Source organism: Urocampus carinirostris, chromosome 11, assembly GCF_059441175.1.
Source record: "Urocampus carinirostris isolate Australia breed hairy pipefish chromosome 11, RoL_Ucar_1.0, whole genome shotgun sequence".
Classification (NCBI taxonomy): domain Eukaryota; kingdom Metazoa; phylum Chordata; class Actinopteri; order Syngnathiformes; family Syngnathidae; genus Urocampus; species Urocampus carinirostris.
The window spans coordinates 14,645,563-14,666,105 of NC_142359.1; the positions used below are offsets into that span (position 1 = coordinate 14,645,563).

Sequence of the window (20,543 nt, forward strand, 5' to 3'; positions counted from 1 at the left end):
CTTAATTCTATAGAGCATTTGTGGAAATATCTGTAAAATGCTATGCACAAACGATCACCGTCAAACCTTAAGGAACTCGAGCTGTTTTGAAAAGAAGAATGGGCAAACATTTCTGTTTCAAGATGTGCAAAACTTATAAAGACATCCCCAAAAAGACTGGCTGTGACCGCAGAAAAAGCAGGCATTAACTCACATTTTTTTGCACCGCCTACGTTTCAATCTTTTATACGTTATCACAATATAAAACGATAAAGACATTGGGTTTCTTTTCACAATTGTGTCTCAGATGTTGTTGGTTCTTAGAAAATATTTTGAGTTTTTTTTTTATCGACAAGTTTGAAGCCTGAAATACGAAAATCTGTCAAAAAGTTCTTGGGGGGGTCAATACTTTTGCAAGGCACTGTACTTGATTTGCTGGCGGCAAATTGTGAGATTTGTTTGTGTTTGTATCAGAATTGTGTCACTTTGGTGAACTGTTCCTGCCCTTCCTCCCATTATCAGCCGACTAATTCATCGTGACACACAAACACAGAGGGCATATTGGGTAAGCGCAGAGCTTTGTGATTTCAACCCACTCCATCAATTTAAACAGCTTAGACTAATTTGAACTAAACATTTAGGGTCAATATTGCAAAACCCTGAGTATGACCCACACCAACCTCAAACAGCCAAAACAATCGAGATGAAAAAAATGATGTTGCTGATTTACTAAATGAACAACACACAAAATTATCAAATAGATCAAAGGTCCGAAAATCACTATTTTAAGTGAAAATTTATATGACAAAAAGATCATTTACAACAAAACAGTTGAGAAATTGTGCAATATGGTTTTCAAAATACTGTATTTTGCACACTATATAAGGCGCACCGTTAAAACTTTCATATATAAGGCGCATTGAATTAAAACCACAATAAGTGCTACCGTATTTATTACTCAATTTAATTTACTTAGTGTATATATCAGTGCAATGATTGATCAGTTGACAAATGTCACTGACCAAAACAGGTATGGAATGGGAGTCGAACCTGGGTCGCATCGAGTCATGTCATTTTTATTTGTATAGCTCTAAATCGGACTGTACAGAACGCAGACTATTATTACACCATCCCCTGATCTGAAACCTACATTAGGGAAAGGAAAAACTCAAACCTCCGCATGAGGAAAATGGAGAAACCTTGAGAAGGGACCTCACATGAGGCAACTGTAATAGTGAATGTATAGGTGCGGTTACCATTCATCTGTTTGTCAAAGAGAGAACAGTTGGTTCTTTCTGGAGGATGAATGAAATAAAACAAAAACAAAAACAAACAAAAAAGAAAAGGCAAATACTACATTGAGAGTCCCATAACCTTTTCCAAAGCTAAATAATGCGATAAGGAACAATAGTAGATGCCCCTGCTCAAGCTCTTCTACTTGATTAGGCAATCTACACGCTTGAGGGACAAAATATAATTTCATTGTGATTTTGTTGGTTTCATTTCTTTTTGTCTGCCTATAATAATGGATCCAAAACGGTTAGTGATAAGCAGAAAACAGTGACGATAACGATCGAGTCAAAGGAAAGAATTGGGAAATAAGAAAATGGTGTCCGAGTGTCTGTTATTGAAGCGCTGCTGCAAGGTAAATGATATAAAAATGTTATAATTTAAGCCTTTGACCTGTGAATCAATCTTATTTATTTAATTAAATTATTATTGGTGTACAAGTACATGCTTTGCTGTATTATCATTTTGAATATTTCTTATAACGTGGCTTTTTAATAGCAGTTTTAGAGAGTCGCCTAGATGCGATCTAGGCTTATGTGGGAGGATATACGGTACTTGAAGGCTATACAGTTTTGCAGTTAATTTTCATTTTTGAAAAAAAGAGGGTGGCTATATTCTACTATCTCTACAGAATCCTTTCATTGGCTACATTTAAGAAGTGTTTTTATTTTCTTGAATTGGGTCGCAACTTGTTATTAGGCTACTTTGGTGGATCCTGAAGTCACACCTGTTGAACCACTGATCTAGTGGTAAGTGTCAGTAGTCTTATCCCAGTGTTCGATTCCCGTTGCATACAATGTTTTGCAATTCAGGTCGGCGATGTGTTTCGATTGATTAATCATTGCACAAATACGGTACGTTACAGTTCAGATGCCCATGCACAGGGAATGATTTATCTTGCGGAAAAAAAATAATCAACACAGCAAATCACTCTTGTTTATCACTTGGGAGTTTCGGTGCTGCTGTCAGGTGAGTTAATGAATAACCCACCACGAGGCTGATAACGCGCACACGCACATGCGAATACGCGACGGCGTCGTAAAACAACATTGGCAAATTTGATTTTACCGTCGGGGTCAAGATCATTAGTGGGCAAGTAAATTAGGGCACGTCGCTTTTTTTTTTTTTTTTTACATTTCTTTCCTGTTGATGTCAACACTTGACCGTTAAGATCTCGATGTACTCAGCAGCAACTTCCTGCGGCCATTCCGATAAGGTTGGAATTGTTTGGTGAGATCAGGTGACTCAAGCCGACGTTTTTCAATCTCTCTTTATTTTATTGACGGTAAGGGAAAAATAAGCCGTTACAGAACATTCCCTTTCTAGTAGATTAGCATGAGAAAAAAACGCTGGATTAAAGTCAAAGCTGTGCGGCTTGATACATTGTTTCTGTTATGTACACAGGTGGGAGCTGGCGATGAATGGTCAAGGTCAATGCAAAAAAAAAAAAAAAAAAAAAAAAATGCAGGAATCAAAGCTGCAGTCCAGATCCGGAAAAAAACACCCATCTTGTTAAAATTTGGACCCTCTCTTGGAGACGGCCAGCCCGATGAGCCCGGCTAAACCAGCAACGCCAAGACCGATTCCCCCCACGATCGCCATACCGACCAAGCCATCTAGAAGAAAAGCACGGGTTCAGGGAGAAATTGCGCACACTTGTAAACACTCACTTTCTCTATCTCACACAGAGCTTGGCCTAATTAATAGGGCTGCAACAAACAATTATTTTCAAAGTCCACTAGTCACAGACTATTGAAACGATTACAGTAATCCCTCGTTTTTTGCGGAGGTTGCCTTTCAGAAACATCCTGCAAGAGTCAAAACCTGCTAAGCAGAAACCTTAATTTATTTATTACTCAAGAACAAAACTGATTAAAATTTACAAGCTCATGTATCTGTTTAACAAATATAAGTATCAAATGTGGGTTTTTTTAAATAAATAATTTGTGTCTGGTAACGTCACAAGATCCTCAGGAATGACCAAGATACTTCGCCAGGACACGGTCCAAGGGGCCAGGAGAGAAAGACTGAACAAGAACTGAGCCGACAACCTTAAGGAATGGACTGGTGCCAACTTTGCCAAGACCCAAGAACAGACCAGGGACCATCAACAGTGGAGAAGAAGTCCAGAGTTGCGTCTTCATTGGTGCCCCGACCACCCATGCGGTTAAGCGATCCACGAACCGTCAGAACATAACTGATTGAAAAACTGAATGGATTAAGAAAACTATCCACTTCACATGATACCTTGCCCCCAGCTTGTAGTTCTGTCCTACAAACACATATTTTTCCATTATCAAACTTTTTGAAAAAGCACAAAGGTGCCAATAGGGGGTGCAAAAGACCCGTATTGGTGCCACTAGGGAGTGTCAAAGACCCGCATGTCGCTCCAGAGCAAATTAAGTGGGTGGACAGGTCCAAGTTTGTTGGCAACAGGAAGCATCTTCCTCTTTTTAGCCAATCAGAACGCACAACACAATACAAAATTAAAATACACTAAGTAGCGAAAACGCGATAAGTAAACGGCAATAAGTCATTGGGATAATTGTTTTCATAAATTTAGCACATAGTTGATTTAATCATGTGGTAAATGATAAGCACTTAAAAAACGGGTACCATGAAAAATACATCTCGTATTGAACATACTGGAAAATTATACAAGAACTAGATCAAAATGCCCTATCTAAGACAAGTCAGGCACAGGGTTTAATCAGAATAAACATAAATCAATAAATAAACCTCTGTCTATTTTTAGGTAGGGGAAAATACATGCAAATCAAAAACATTTTTTACAAGAACAAGCTCATTAGCAGCAGTAGAACAGTAAAGAAATGTTCATTTTGTGAAGTACATTCAGGGGTCCAATGCAAAGTCTAACAGATAACAGTTTTAATAGCTGAAATGTGTTCTTCGTGTGCATGCATTTAATTTCTAGTACGTTTGTCAGGCAGTCTGGAATAATGCTCGAGCTCTTTTATAGCAAAAGACAGGCGTGTAAATTAACAATGCGGGTACATTAAAAGAGTATTGGCTTGAATCCAACCGGGCTGAGTCATACTCCTTTTCATTCAACTGTCCGACTCTTCTCTTTAAATGTTGGTGCATCACTGAGTTACTGCCATGATACGAAAAGTCTCACTGTAACCAGGCTAAAATGCTGCAGACCTTTAGAAGTTTTGGTATATGTATTGGATGATGATGCAATCACTTCTGTATGTTTCTGCTCAAGACAGATATGCAATTGCGCATGAATGATTCTTAGCAGAAATTCTATTAATATAGAGATGCTTCACTCTGTTGGAAAGAAGTGTCTGGCGACAATAATGGACAATGGACTTAATTGTCAACTATTTCTATGATTGATTTTGGTGTCAAATTGTTGCAGCCCTACTAATTAATAATCACTTTATTTTCAATAGTCATTAATTTACAAAGCTCAAATAAGCATTGCTTATATATACAAATCTCCTTTCAAACTCACATGCATTCTCACTCACACACATTGACTGAAAAACTCGCAACTCATACTGGCACATGCACTCAGACCTCTGTAAATCAATGGAACTGCTCAAAACTCACACTTAGTCTTAGCTCTCTCACACTCTTTTGCATACTCACATGCAAACACTCGCAACAAGCTTACCTTTTTTCAAAGCCTTGTCAATGAGCGCCCGCAGCTCCAGGGCCTGCTTGTTGCCGGGCTCGTTATTCAGAAGGATGCGGATGTGCTTTAGTGCTTCTTCATATTCCTGCCGGATGAATTCTGTTACAATTGGGTCCTTGACTAATTGTGTTCACTCCAAAATGTATTGCTTTGGTAATATTTAAATGTGTCATTGCATATATAGTCATTGTTGTATGAGTTTTTAGCTATACGCTTTTTATTATGTCAGTCGTTTATGTCGTGTTTACCTTAGTGGTCGTAGTTAATGCACCGTATGATTATCCATGGATTTCAATGTAGCAATTTATATACTTCTTGTTCTATTCCCTTAATGTCTCAATGCGTCCATGCATCTGTTCTCTTTACAGTTGGTGTTCTAATGTAACGTTTGAGGAGAAACCTAGAGTCTTTTGAAACCAAATCCAGAATTTAGTCTGGACAAAAGACAAACGGGAAGCTGGGATTTAGTAAATTTTCCACTGACTTTTGTTTCGTTTTCATCAAAAAATTGTTTTAAAAATCCGCAAAAAAACATCTCAGTGTCGATGGACGTTGCTAATTGCTAGATGTGTGTTAACCCCTATGATTTCGGTTTACGAATACAGACAAGTAATATATTTTCTCGACGCCATAGAATAAACTAACTTGTACTTCACATCTTTTTCGGCCAATTGCAGGCTTTGTTTTACCCCACTTTAGCCAATACGAGCCTGTTTATGCTAATAAGGACCAGGCTCCTTTACCGCCGAATAACTTTAGCCAATAGTGACCGATTCAAATGATGATTGGCACATTGGTTAGGATATGCTATGCCGCTAAATATATCCCAGTATGCACCGTGCACTACTTCTTCGAATCAGCGGCTGCTTGCTGTAGTTGCGAGACCTGTTGCGACTCAATATTGATCCATACATGACCACACAGTACAATAAAGCGCATGGTCAGCTTTTGAAAAAAATAAAGGCTTTTAGGGGTGCCTTATAGTGCATAGAATATGTCAAATGATTATCAGCTCTTTTGAAAGCGCACTTGTGAAACCATTACAGGATGTGTTCTATACTCACTGGCCCAGAATATTCTGTTTTATTTTACTTGTTTTGTTCCAATAGAAACCTCAACAAAACTGTTCAACTCCAGTACTTGTTTTGCCTGCCGCGTCCCACATCCCTGATGTTAAACAACGCATATGAAAAGCGTTATCCTCCTTCGATGTGCACGGTCCAAAATAACCTGCGTGAAATGTGGCTGACATTCTGACCTTCAGTCGGTAGTTGGCCACAGCAAGGTAGAAGTAAAAGTCCCGCGTGTCATCCTTTGAGGATTTTTGGACGAGTTCTTTTGGACAGGAAGAGCATTTGAAATGAATAAACGAATAAGAAAACAAACACAGCAGCCAAACGGATTTACAACACTCACCCTCCAACAAAGCGATTCCTTTCTTGATGTCGTCAGTGTATTTGCTCCTGATCAAACACCAAGCATATTCAAACTTGGTCTCCTTGGAAACAGCTCCCTTCGCCAGCTCAGTGTTGTATTTCTTCTCAAATTTCTACAACAAAACATTTTTTGCAAAGCTTAAAATAAAAACTTTTAAAATTAACTTTTAATGTATGACAGGGTACATAAGCTTTTTTCATTGCCAAATTGGAGCACTTTTTTAGGACTTTCAAAGCCAATTTTCTAATTTCTCCACTAGGATTAAAAAAATCAGGTGGAAATCATGTTTTTTGCAAATCCACAAATATATCTGCAATTTAAATATGCAATGTTACATGTTGCGTGTGCATTTATTTTTTATTGTCTGAGAAGTGCTCTACATATAAAATTTTTATAAAGACATGACTTTTAGATTTTGAGTAAATCACAAATATGTTTGTTTATTTGAACAATGGTGGGTTGGTGGGTGGGTTCCCTTAACCACTAAGGTCATAGGGGCACCATTTTCTATGGTGCGTGTTGGGCAAGTACAGTCTGGTGGCGCCCATCCCTCTCCAGGCCAACATATGTTTCCAAATCAGGGACCTTTCCCATGTTAGGCAAATGTGCTAACCACTAAACTACGGAAAAATACATGCGTTGATATCTTTGAGACAAATCTCCCTCTGTAATAGATGTTGGGTCATATGTAGCTTACATTTTCAGTTGCGGGAAGTTCTTCACATTACAATTTTCCGGTGGGAAACGTAACTTCCATTTTTTACATAGCCCATAAAAAATGCTCATCATAGATACGTGATCCTTGCAATAATACACACTTAAAAATGAACTGTTTAGGAGTAGCATGTAACAAACAACAAAATAACAGTAAAGCTAGTAATTTCCATGAACTAACTTTCATATGAGTGAAGCGAATTCACCCTCGTACAAAGAAGAGTTGGATCTCTTTATACCTTACAGCATGCTGTGCGTGGATTTGATCCACAACTAAGCCACTGTTATTTGCCATATTCTAGCAATTGTTCACATCGGTAGCCTCCTGGCAGCTCAAACTTTTCACCAGTCCTCTCGAGCGCGGCAGTAGGAGGCGATGACGCTTCAAATAACAACACCACACAAACTAATGCCAGCTACCGTTAATTACGAGAGAAGAAGGAATGCAATGGCAAAAGGAAACCACCATAGCAGGCATGTCCTTTTTAACCAGACTTTTTTTTAATTTTTCTTCATTTGAAGCGTGTTCTATTCATCACGACTATTTCACGCATTTACAAGCACTTCACCCAAAATTCAAGCTATTTTTATACCTTGAAAACGCTTTAAAATTCAAGCATTTTTCAAGGATTTCAAGCAACCTTACCATCCATGGTATGATGGGAAATACAATGACAGAAAATCATCAATTATAGTGCGTTTGGATATTAAAATAACAAACTCAATAAAAAATAAATAAGACAGATATAAATACAGACACTATTAAAGTTTGAATAGTTTGGAGTTTAGTTGAAAGACTTATGACGATGATGTCGCCCAAGTCAAGGAACATTAGCATTAGCTACTTATGTGACTGGACAAATTCTACACCGTTAATTTGAAATAATTCGCTTGTGGCATGGTGGAAGGGGGTTTACATGCACTCCTGTCAGTCGTACTATAAACTGTAGAACGACAAAAAGTTGGCCTAAAAGCGTACTTAGAACTTACTAGCAGGTCTTCGGGAGCCACAACATCGCTAAGGACAGCCTCCATGTTTGAGGAAATAGGAAGTCACGGTACCGCCTATTTTTAAAACGTCAATAGTGACGTCACGAGACAAGAAACAGATTAAAAATATAAATATATATATTTCTTATTTTTACCGTGTTCTAAAAACAATCTTATATTATAGAGTTATTAAATAGTATTTCAAAATATTTTAACCTACTTGATTTCAGAAAGGTTACTTAACCCTCGTGTGGTCCTGATTCCAAGGACCGTTTTTGTACATCTTTTAAGCAGCTTACATGAAAATGTAAATTAAAGATATTTTAATTTTGTTCTACTGTTAAGACCAATAGAAGACAGTTCACAACACATAAAGGTGAATAAAATATAATGCCGGGGATTTTCTACTGTGTTTTAACCACGCAGTAATGATTAATTTTGACCCGAGGAAAAGAGCGTTAAAATAACGTAATGAATATTTCATAAAACAGGACATTTCATAAACACATGTCCCTGTGGTAATACATTTAAAAGTATAAAGATATATCTGTAATATCCATCTATCATCTGCACCGCTTATCCTTAGTAGGGTCGCGAGGGTGCTGGAGCCCATCCCAGCTGTCTTCGGGCAGCGGGCAGGGGACACCTTGAACTGGTAGCCAGTCAGTCACAGTGCACAGAGAGACAGACAACTCACTTGCTCATTGACACTTAGGGACAATTCGGGACCAGCCAATTAACCTGACATGCATGTTTTTAGAATGTGGGAGAAAACCGGAGTGCCCGGAGGAAACCCACGCAAGCACGGGGAGAACATGCAAACTCTGTGCAGGAAGCATGGTAGCTTGATTTAAACCCATGACCTCAGAAATGCGCCACGGATGCGCTAAACTCTCAGCTACCGTACTACTAATTATCTACAATATATTACTCACATGTGTTTTTTTTCCTTATGACCAGCCTTTACTTATTTGAACTCAAAGCAAGCAAAAATCCAATTTCACAACATGACGTAGTTTGTAAATATTTTGGAAAATACATTTAGTTTTGCTATCACAGGAAATGCAGATTTCTACGAGAACAGGTACAATTTCTGTTTTCCTATCCTCTTCAGCACCTGTATAAAAGTCATGGCCTGCGAGCTAAATGTGGCCCGCTAGAGCTTAAACTCATCTCATTAGCTGCACCGCTTATCCTCAGTAGGGTCGCGGGGGTGCAGGAGCCCATCCCAGCAATCATCGGGGAGTGGGCAGGGGACACCCTGAACTGGTTGCCAGCCAATCGCAGGGCACACAGGGACAGACAACTCGCTCGCTCATTCACACCTAGGGACAATTTGGACCAGCCAATCCACCTGAAATGCATGTCTTTGGAATGTGGGAGGAAACCCACGCAAGCACGGGGAGAACATACAAACTCCGCACAGTAAGTCCGGTATTTGAACCCACACAGGAGGTTCCCAAGACCTTAGAACTGTGCCGCACACGCGCTAACCACTGTGCCGCCGTGCTGCCAGAGCTTAAACTGTCAAGAATAATTTGACCAAAAACACTTTTTCTCATGCCTGTCTACTACAACATAATAGTGACGGCTCAGCACCACAGTGTTTCCATATAAATTGATTTTGTAACGCTGATGTATTTATATTATATATAAGTGTAGCGACGTTTTTTTAATGCAAATGTCATGAGTGTGATGAGTTTTTTATAACAGTAAAGAGTAGTGGTTAACTTATTCAGTTTTTAATATTAAACACCAGCAAAGGAGATTTCATAGGATGCCAGTTCCTTATTTTGGCTATTATTGTATTATTACCGCACCCCTTAGCGCTGATCTGATTTTGTAACCTTGAAGATTTAATAAAAACAGAGGGCTCCCAGGGGAGGTTCCTAAAATGGGGATGGAAATTCCTTATCTGAAGGCTTCTCTCCCTCTCCTCCTTGCAAGTTCAAAATCTATTGATGTCTCCCCTCACTATTTAGGGTGTCTATTAAAGTTTAAACTTAAAAAGTAGTTCCATTTATTTTATATATCATTCAATTATTAACTTACATTTATAAGGTAGATTAGACCCTTTGAGGACAGCCATTACGCTGCTGTGGCCCTCTGTGATAACTCGTTCGACACCCCTGCCATACACCAATCCATTCAGCAAGAGAGCAGCTGGTATGCACATAAAAATAGTATTAAATCAACAAAACAAAGCCTTATTTTAACTCTAAATCAAGGAGCAAAAACATTATGCACATTACAAGAAAAAGCAATACTGTATAGTAGTGATGAATGTATTCGGAAAGAATGCAAAAAGATGCAGACTATCTTTGTTGTCATTCAATTCAGTAAAAGAAAAAAAAAAGCAAGTTAGTCTTTTTAAAGATGCCGTGTGTTGTTTCCTTAAAAAGTTGAAGTTAAATATTTTCTCTGTTAAGTATGTGTTAACAATACCCAACTGAGTACAAGGAGCCTGTATGGTTTATTATCCACTGTGCCCATCTGCTTCTATCTTACTTTTAGCAGAGCTGTTCGGGTCGAAACACATTAGGTTAAAGAGATGGAGGCTGGGGAGTGTGGGTGAGGGACGTCATGCTCGTCCTGCGTTTTTTTTTTTTTAATTGTTTTGAGTTAAGTCAAGTCAAGTCATATTTATTTGTATAGCCCTTAATCCCAAAGAGTCTCAGAGAGCACAAACCAGACTATTTTTACACCATCCCCTGATCTAAAACCTACATGAGGGCAAGGAAAAACTCAAAAACTCAAAAACCTCATCACGGGGAAAATGAAGAAACCCTGAGAAGGGACAGCACATGAGGTAATCCCCCTTCTAGGATGACAAGGCTGAAATGAATATTGAATTACAAATAATAAACAGATATTGTCAACATAAATATAGGTTATTCATATGCTATAGAATAGAAGTGTGTTTTAAGCCTGGATTTTAACATTTCCACTAAGGTTGCGGATCAAGTCTCAGGGGGAAGAGCATTCCAAATACCGGGTCCTGAATAGAAAACGCTCTCGAACCTGCGGATCTCTTCTTGGCTCATGGGATCACTAGTAGACCAGCATTTTCAGAGTGAAGGCTCTGGACCGGGACATAGGGGGAAATTAAGTCTTAAGTTTCCATCTGTCAGTGTACCATTAAAATAGTAAAAGAAAGAAAAGGCCTATTTCAAGAACAGTACAAACACCAACCCGAAACCTAAAAGATGGAAAAAAGAGTTTATTCAAGCTTTTATTTATTTATTCTATTAAGTATGTGGTAACAATGCCCAAGTGAGTTTAAAGAGCTCTGATGCTTTATTTTCCAAACTGCTATGTAGTGATGTAATGTTCGTCCGCTTAGGTTTTTTTGAATTTGCATTTGTCAGTGTAGCATGAAAACCGTGAATGTAAGAAAAGGGATGCCTCAAGAAGAGTCCATACGGCAAACAAAACCCCAATAAAGATGAAAATAAAGAAGTTTATTCAAGCACGTCTACAAAACGCATGCACTTACACGTGCATCATGAATGGGCTGACTGAGGCTGTAATTATGACACAAGACAGGCGATGGCGGAAGAAAGAAACAAAGTTCCAAATTCTGTACAGCTCCTTTTACAATAAAACTGAAAATACAGTCTATAAGGGAATAACTTAAAAAAAAGCTGTGTGCTAAAGGGGAAGGTGAAGGGAATAATGAGATTGCGCCCAACGGCGGACGGGTTTTCCCACCCGCCCAATGACGGGCAGTTTGTGGGCGTAGGCGCGAGGCTGAACGGCGGCCGGGGCCGGAGTGAGGGCGAAGGTGGTCTGGAAAGGTCGGCGGCCCCGGCAATTACGGCCCATTTGTCTCCCGCCGATGAGGAAGGAGAAGACCAAGGGCCCCGCCTGAGGCGAGGTGAAGCGAGATTTGGGGAAAACGTCACGAGATGGAGCCGCCTGCCGCTGACCCGGCCGTGACGAAGACGATCGCGAGCGCTGAACGGAGGAAGACGAGGAACGGGCCACAACCCTGCAGCGGACAAAGATAATGCAGGTTTTGATTGAAATCATATTTTCTTCCCCTCAAACGTAACATTTCTATTTTAATTGTCTTTGTCACTGATATGTCATAATTGGTATAACATTGAATGCAACGTTATTAGACATGGCGCTACTGGGTAGACATGTACGAAAGAAGAAAAAATAAGAAAAAAAATCAGTACATCGGTATATATAGGCAAACATATTTACGACGTTGTGCTTCGAGATTGGCCCAAATTATAAGAGTACAGTAATGCAATAAACATTTATTCCCCCCCCCAAAAAAAAAAATCAAAAATCGAAAGGTTTATATTTTCAGTTCGCGCTTGTTTAGGGTGGTGATGGCCCTGGGTTAGAAACAGTTTCTGATTCTGTTAGTTATTGTTTTAAGGGACCTGTAGCGCCTACCAACTAAAATATGGATCTTCTGTCTTTTTGTCATGATTACTGATGTCACTCAGCTGTGCTGGCTCATTTGGCGCCAACTGCTGTGGGTTCTGATTGTCTCCCTGTCAGTATTTGAACCTAGTCCTGTCTGTCCCCTGTTGTTATTCCGTCTGCGAACCTCAGTGAATACTAGGCAAGCCTTTTTCGACCCTGAATCCCACCTGTCCTGTTTTTTGCTCCCGTCTGTCTCCAGCTACGACCTGTCTTGCTCCTGACCACGCCTGTTCTCTGTCCTGGCTTACGATCTCTTTTGTCCCCCGACTACGTCTACTCTCCCGTTCTGGCTTGCGACGCACATCCGACCCCGACCACGCCTTGCTTTCCCAGTACCGGCTAACGACCCGTTTTTTCCGTCCCTGACACCGCCATCGCTCGCTATGGAAGATCCACTTCCGCATTTGGAGCGCAATCTGATTACGAGAGCGACTTGCTTCCCGCGTCCAGCGAACACTGGATTGTGGGAACAGCCCTTTCTTCTTTCCTTCAATAAAACTTCTGCGAAACGTAACACAAGTGGGTCCCGTTTCCGGTCTGGTCCTGACACTTTTGAAATACAACGATACGTTCAGTTTCATTTACAATTTAGGAAATTACAGACATTTTTATACATCTGAAAATTACAACATTGATAAAAGTGTGTTATGTCTAAATATGAATGTATGTGACCAAAACTAGATTTAAAAATTGCGTGATGCTAAAATGCAACATATAAATTACATTTTGAATTAAATCAAAAAAATTTCAAGAAGTTGGATCGATATATTATGCAATGGGTATAATTTTACATAAGTAGTAGTGTGGTAAATTATTTTAAACTTGAAAATTTTGAGAATTTGGAAAAATGACAAGGAAAATATGAAAATGTATTTCAAATTTTACACAAAGAGCAAAAATGTGTTTTTTGACTCATATTTTTTAATAAAACCAAATTATAAAATCTAAATAAAATATTACCAGTATTTAATTTGTTTTACAGAAATTACATTTTTCAGTTACTTTTCTTTTAGTTTGGATGACAATTTCCGTACTAAAACTTTCACACGAAATATATTTGTATTTGCTTTAATATAAATATTATAATTTTAATGTTCCTAGGTCATGATGACTCTAATATAAATTATTCAGTAAACCCCCTCACCCTCTAATAATAAATATAACACACCTCCCTCATTATAATTCCGTTTTTTTGTACCTTGAGGACCCAGTAACGGCGAGGCTCGGCGGCGGTGGGTCGGTCCGAGGACTACCATCGTGCCTTGGGCTGATATTGAGGTTAGCTGTGAGCTGGGGCATCTTCCGGGTGGTGTCGTGATTGGTTGCGGGCCCGGGGGGTTCTTTCCTGGATCCGCTAGACTGCGCCAGGTCGCTGCTGAATCCGGGCCCGGTGCTGAATCGCACGGCCAGGCTGTCCCCGAAGAAAGAGTAGAGCTCCGAGTACATGGCCGGGAGCGAGACTGGGGTCCAGTCCTCCCATGGGCAACCGGCACCGCTTGTTTGTAAGTGGCTGGCGATGCCCAGGGCGGCCTCGGAAAGAGGTTCAGGCGGTGGGCTGAGGCCGGGTGAGCTCACCCTGTATCCCAAAACGGCTGCCCCAGAGCCTGAGTCAGCACTGGGGCCTCCATCTGTCGCCTGCTGGGACAGGGCGAGTTCCTTCATCTTCAGCAAGCGCTCTACTGCCACCTAAAGGATAACAACAAAAAATGTAAAGAATCATTTCCTGCCTTGATGGATTGATGACGGATCGCTTGGACTAACCAAGATGGCACCGTAGACCTTGTGTCCATCCGCTTTCACTTGAGCGTTGGACACTGAGTAGTCGTCCAGCACTGCCTGGAGGTTGGCCCAGTAGGCAGGAAGATGCGGAAACAGAACTCTTTCCACGGCCTGCAGGAGAAGGTTCATGACTAAGAGACACCTGCTTCTTCGTTTTCAAACGTTCAACCTGTTACCCTAAATTCAGAACTACAGAGCGAAACTGGGTAAAAGCAGTATGCGCCAATTTAAGGAAGAACTCAACTGGTTCAACAAGCCGCACCAGATTTTAAGCAGTAAGCTTATAGCGCCAATGTGTAATATTTGACCACTAGATGGCACTGAGTTGTCTGGTAAGAGCAAAGGCCAGTGATACATGGCACAGCGTAGCAGCAGGATGGTAGACAAACATGACACCAATATAAGAGGGGGTTCAACGGTGTATAAGAAATTTCTTGACCTACAATTTTCTGGTTTCGGCATGTATCATGATATAATAATGTAGTAGTACCAACACTTGGTCTCCCCTCTATCACTTTGTCAAGTGCGCAAGGGATGGAAGAGCTTAAGATCAGTCACATGGCTCTGAATGTATACAGACTGTTGTGATTGTACGTGCGAAAGGAATAACATTAAAACGAAAAAGCCACATCATGCTGTAGGCCGCAGCGTTTTAAATGTAGAAAAAAGGTAACAGCTTGCAGTCTGGAATTTACAGTATTCAATAGCACTTTTTTTATATCCATTATTTTGTCATTCACACAAAATAATAAGTGTGAGTACACAAAATCCTCAATGCAAAACCAAAATCAAACACAATTTTTATAGGAATAGGAAAGAAAAGCCGACTGCACTATGACATACCTTCCATCCCAGAGCATGAAGCCCAACAACTGCGCCGTAATGGGAGCACAGTGGTCGGACAGGATCTGACAGAACTTTCTGAAGAGACAAGAGAATCTGGTGGTACAGCCCGCTCACCAGATCGCCGTGAATTCTGTAACCCAAATAGCAAATCAAGTTATTTTTATTAACATCAATTAAAATATTGTCTATGAGAACAGACCAAAATGTCCTGATCTTTGTAACCACACCACTATTTATGGATGCAAATAAAATCATATTCGTATTCACCCCCAAAATAACGATTTCATTTCAATCTCATGCAAAACTATAGCACAGTTCTGAAAAGAATGTGCAAAGTAGAAATCTTTTACTTTTCTACAATTATTTTACAATTAAATGGTCTCTTAGACATTGAAACCAAAGAACTAACCCTATTTGCAGTCTCAAGCATTTGTTTAACAAATAAAACTACTGTACTGAATATTTTTTTCCCAAATAACTTATAATTTTAATCATCAAGGTTAATTAGCGAGATAATTTGATGAAAGGAAAGAAAATGAAGTGTTTTATCCACCGGAAGACTGCAGTGCAGGCGTCTTTTTTCCAGAGAAGAATATAGTGTTAGGCGGTAGTTGTAGCTGTTTTCTTCTTGGCAAAAAGATCCTTATACACAGACATGCAAGGACATTGGTTTTGGGTTGGCATTGGTGAGGACCAAAACAGAACCAAACATAAGTCTCACATGATATAGTGAAAAGGCAGAAACAATACATTAGTTTTATGCATCAGCACATCAGCAGAGAGGGTGATTATAACCATTCTGCACTGCTAGGTTAACACGATGTTGATCAATTGATCTTTTATTGGGGTTTGTGATCAATTAATTAAGTGAGGACAAAACAATGATTGCTAGGCTATGTGGGAACACGTCACCTCCGTCCATGCAAAATTTACGCCCTTATCGACATGTCACCATCAGTTTTGTCGGAAGCCTGTAATGAATGGCTCAAAGGTTCCCATTCTTGAGCTACTCACTGAATTTCACGAAACACAAAATTGCAAAATAATTTGCACGTACGTAATGTAATTGCAAGCGGTTTTATGTACATGCACAAACTAAACCACAATGTTATCGACGCAGTGATAGAGAAGCGGCAGAGTAATTGTTTAGCCGATCAAAATGCATAAACACAAAACAAGATGAGAATCCGCAAAGTACCGAAAATGGAAAAAATAATCCGTGATATAGCAAAGGATTACTGTATTACTGAAAAAAGGGCTTGCCGTGGTGTGAATAGAAGACATTTAAAATGCAGTGTCTGCTATCCACAAGAAACAAAAAAAGACGATAATCCAAAATGACAAAAACAAGAGTTTTTTTGGCATTAGGATAGGGATTCCTCTTGTTACCATGTCTCCCCATGTGGTCGCTTGACGCCTCACCTACCGAAGAATGTGGCTAAGGAGCAGGGCGGCATAGTCCCTCAGAGTCCAGTGGTCGTTGAGCGGGTTGATAGAGGCTGCCAGTGGCTCCAGGATGCAATACATGACGCTGGAAACAAGACTGCGCACGTACGAGCCCAAGTACAAGTACGGGTTCTGGACCAGACTCTTCACCATGTGCAGGAGCCGGTTAAGCTGCTCCAGGTCGTGGCTCACTGATTTCACCTGCGAGGGCAAAAACGACTGCCATTCCAGTTCGAGAACATAAAATCATTAGGTTGATGTCTTACCCCGCTGATGACGTAAACAAAGTAAGGGAGCAAGGCGGCAATCTTGGAGTTGGACTGCAGATCCAGCAGAGCCACCTTAAAAAAATCAAGATTAGGGTTGGAGCTCTCAGTGTCTAAAGGTTTTTTTTCTGTTTTAATGTTGGGACACCAGAAAAGGAGATCTAATAGGATGCCAGTTCCTTATTTTGACTACCATTGCGCACTGTTGTCGTTGTTTTGACTATTACGTCATTCTCGCAGTCAGCCCATCATGTTGCCCCATCTTCAAAGTTACCAAAAACCAAAAGGTGTAGCTATCAAAGATCAGTGACATGATTGGCCGAAAACGAAAACGACAGTGATGTAATAGTCAAAACAACGAACCCCAGTGCGTGATAATCGAGTAAACTTATCAAGTGGAAACGTGGCACAGGGTTTACCTTCATTAGATGCGAGTCGTCTCCTAGAATGGCTCGCGTGATTTGCTGGTAGTACTTCAGCAAGTCCTCTGAAAGGGACTGGACCGCTGTGGGAACTTTGAGAACAAGGTGTTTAGTTGCAAAGGCGTCCGCAATACCGGTCGCCATAGTCTTACCCGTTCCTTGGGGCTCTACGTTCCCTTTCCCATCAAGGTAGGACACGCTTACTGGCAAGACAAGAACAGCAACAAATCCAGACTATTTAGAGGGCTTTTGAAAGCAGGCTTTGCTTCCATTTATTACACGAGAACTTTAAAGAGGACTGACTGAATTGCATAGCTTTATAAAAGTCTGCTAATGCTAAATCTAAGCACTGAAATTAAGTATGGCTGCAAAATATTGAAATTGATTTGATTTATAAGGTTACCTCGAACCATTGTCTCCGCGCAGCCCTTAGGAATGTTAGTGGCCAGGGCCAATTCCACCAGGTTGACGTCCCGCTCCTCTGTGAAGAAGAGCTCTCCTTCTTTTGCAGTGCGGAAAGGGAGTACATCTTGGGATCCGTAGCCGCAGACGGCCTTGGGGAAGATGCATTTCAGGCTCAATGTAGGCAATACAAACACACACTGTTTTACATTTATCAGTGCGGGCCCAGCGCAGTTTCCACCGAGGCCTTCAGCTCCAGTCTAAATTGGTGATGAGTCATTCACAAACGAACTAGCTCTATGAGCGGGCTTTTGGAAGTGAAATGTCTAATTTTATTTGCGGTCCGCTTGGGGCGAAGGTACCTGTGTTGTGCAGATGCGAGACACGTAAATCCTGTCTTTTGTAACGAAATCTAAGGTAACCAAGACTGTATAAACAGAGACAAATGAGAACAATCACAAGTGGATAATAAAAACACCCCTAAAAAAAAACAAAAAAGTCCGAGAGAAAACCTTGGCTCGACCCAGAACATAGTGGTTTGCATTTTAGGCACACCCGGCCCAAAATTTTGATCAGGTCAAGCTTGTGCTCGGGCTTAAGATCTTACCCTCTAGGCTGAAAGTGGCAAACAAAATAATTTCCTGCTTGTGAAAAGCTTGTTCGCTTCAGAGTTGTCCAACCTATTCGCTATTGGGATGAATAAAGTATCTATCTATCTATCTATTAAATCAGAACAACAATATATTTCCTTGTGCAACTTATCTGTTCAAAGTTAACAGCTGTTGGCGTAATTGCTTTTGTTGATTGCAGCCCCCTAGTCAATCATAGTTTGCTTAACCGGTGACGTTTCCAAAGCCCGCTAGCAGACACTCAGACGACAACTCGTAATCAGTTAGGCTAAACCACAATCTTTCTCGAAGACTGATATTGTAGAACACTGCATTCAGGATATTTATTGAAGGCCTATAGGTAGATATCTGACCCTGGCAACAACTAATGGCTGAAATGTGATTGGTTCAATGTATTAATATGAAAGCACACATCTGGATACAGCGCAACCAGGGAGATGCGATGGAAAGAAGCTGAGAAGTATTGATGGACAAAATATAATTAACATCACGTGCTTCAGAGAAGGCTCAAGACCCACTTTCCAAATATGGCTTTTATTTTATCATTTTTATTCAGCTTGGATTGGTTTAACTTCTTGTGATCTTTAACTGTATCATACTTACTTTTACTTTACATTTGTTGGTTTTGTTCTGCAGTTGTTCTAATATTTTAGTGTCTCCTCATTTAAGACACCCACGTTGGTAGGGGTGTGGTTCATTAGCTGAAATCCTGAGGTCATCTGCTGACATCCCTATCAGTGTGGATAACCCTCCCTCAGGTCCCTTTCCTCACATAGTTAGTCTGTGCTTTGTCATAATCACATTTTAGTTATCTCATCTCATCTCATTAGCTACACCGCTTATCCTCAGTAGGGTCGCGGGGGTGCTGGAGCCCATCCCAGTAATCATCGGGCAGTGGGCAGGGGACACCCTGAACTGGTTGCCAGCCAATCACAGGGCACACAGGGATAGACAACCATTTATTATATTACTGTTTATTCTTTTTTGTTGTATTTGAACCATTGTGTGTCTGTATTACATGTTTGTGGGTGTTGGGCTGAGATAAAGGAGATTTTATTCCCTCATTGTACACAGCATGTTTTTATACAGAACTTTGAATGGCAATTTATTGCCTTAAAAGTGCTCTACAAATGAATTTGATTTAAATGTTATTAGGCTAGCGTAGAAACCTTGCAGAGTGTGACGGCCCACCAGTGATATTTATACATACCTCAACATTACTCCAGCGCAGAGCTCTGTTAAAGTCTTCCACAGTCAGTTTTCTTCTCTTAGCGTGTCTCATGAAATGAGAGCTCCCCTGTTGAGTTGGGTTTAACAAATATATTCAGTACTTGCATGTTTCATTTTGTTCAATAGGTCTGGATAACAAAGCTGTGACTTTATTCACTAACCTGCGTCACCTCCCTAAGCCGATAGCAAATGTCCTCTGCCAGAAGAGCGGAAACATCATCGGCGAGCTCCACACCAACGCTTTCCGCCATGAGTTTGACAGAGTCCCGCGACACTTCAGCAAAGCGTCGCTCCTCTCGCTCCGCCATCTGTTTCACTTTTTCACGTGCAGCAGCTGAAAAAGATATTGATAGCAAAAACGGTGAGGGGAAATAAGAAGGAAAACGTGTCACAAATCCCCAAAGTTAAATTCAGATTCAGATTCAGAACTACTTTATTGTCATTCTAGTACACCATGAACACCAGAATATTAATTTTGTGTGGATTTAACGTTTAAAAATGTGGCGTTTTTTTGTACGGAGAAGTAAAGATATTCTATACCAGATCGGTGCAAAATAAACAAATAAAAGACAAGTTAACAAATTGGACACAGTTAAGTGTTGTTTTTTTTTTCAAATTTATAATGATTTATCATATATAACATAACAGCAAATGTTGCTATGCACACAACCATTTAACTTCTTAATAAACATCTATCTATCTACCTTGGTCATATCCCTCAAGAGGGGTGATCGACAGCTAGACAAACACATAAAATAACAAAGAAAATAAAAAAGGGAAAAAAATGTGCAAAAACACACACAAACATTTTTAGACCATGGACAACCCAAATACCCAAACAAGTTAGGCACCTTGGCACCTAAGTTGGTCATGCTTTCGTCCCCCCCAGATGAAACGGGACACAAGAAAGCGGCCATGTCACTCGGGTCAGGGCGACACAACACACTCTTTCGTTCAACAGCAGGGCCCGACAGCTTTCACTGGTTTACCCCTGCTGCATCATACA

At 40.3% G+C, this 20,543-nt stretch overlaps 2 protein-coding genes across 2 annotated transcripts; both read right to left on the reverse strand.

Annotated features, from left to right (window-relative positions):
- Positions 1-2,521: 2,521 nt before the first annotated feature.
- Positions 2,522-8,136, reverse strand: fis1 (fission, mitochondrial 1). The gene is made up of 5 exons (XM_088348235.1): positions 8,075-8,136; positions 6,350-6,482; positions 6,192-6,268; positions 4,913-5,018; positions 2,522-2,885 (listed from the first exon to the last, which is right to left on the reverse strand). Exons 1-5 carry the CDS (start codon positions 8,117-8,119, stop codon positions 2,782-2,784), a joined length of 465 nt encoding a protein of 154 aa, XP_088204361.1. The 5' UTR covers positions 8,120-8,136; the 3' UTR covers positions 2,522-2,781.
- Positions 8,137-11,520: 3,384 nt separating this feature from the next.
- taf6l (TAF6-like RNA polymerase II, p300/CBP-associated factor (PCAF)-associated factor) lies at positions 11,521-19,867 on the reverse strand. The gene is made up of 11 exons (XM_088347353.1): positions 19,699-19,867; positions 19,518-19,604; positions 17,680-17,830; positions 17,429-17,479; positions 17,274-17,368; positions 16,855-16,929; positions 16,569-16,789; positions 15,140-15,272; positions 14,279-14,407; positions 13,716-14,203; positions 11,521-12,065 (listed from the first exon to the last, which is right to left on the reverse strand). Exons 1-11 carry the CDS (start codon positions 19,843-19,845, stop codon positions 11,726-11,728), a joined length of 1,917 nt encoding a protein of 638 aa, XP_088203479.1. The 5' UTR covers positions 19,846-19,867; the 3' UTR covers positions 11,521-11,725.
- Between the last annotated feature and the right edge of the window lie 676 nt (positions 19,868-20,543).

Bases quoted from the DNA above. Each gene is read 5' to 3' on its own strand.
- fis1 (XM_088348235.1), bottom strand. From the start codon at position 8,119: ATGGAGGCTGTCCTTAGCGATGTTGTGGCTCCCGAAGACCTGCTA. The intron at 6,269-6,349 runs GTGAGTGTTGTA...CCTGTCCAAAAG, and splicing joins AGGAATCGCTTTGTTGGAGG to AACTCGTCCAAAAATCCTCA. The intron at 5,019-6,191 runs GTCAGAATGTCA...TTCATCCGGCAG, and splicing joins TGGCCAACTACCGACTGAAG to GAATATGAAGAAGCACTAAA.
- taf6l (XM_088347353.1), bottom strand. From the start codon at position 19,845: ATGGCGGAGCGAGAGGAGCGACGCTTTGCTGAAGTGTCGCGGGACTCT. The intron at 14,408-15,139 runs GTATGTCATAGT...CTTCTCCTGCAG, and splicing joins TTCATGCTCTGGGATGGAAG to GCCGTGGAAAGAGTTCTGTT. The intron at 12,066-13,715 runs GTACAAAAAAAC...TGTCCGCTGCAG, and splicing joins GCCGTTACTGGGTCCTCAAG to GGTTGTGGCCCGTTCCTCGT.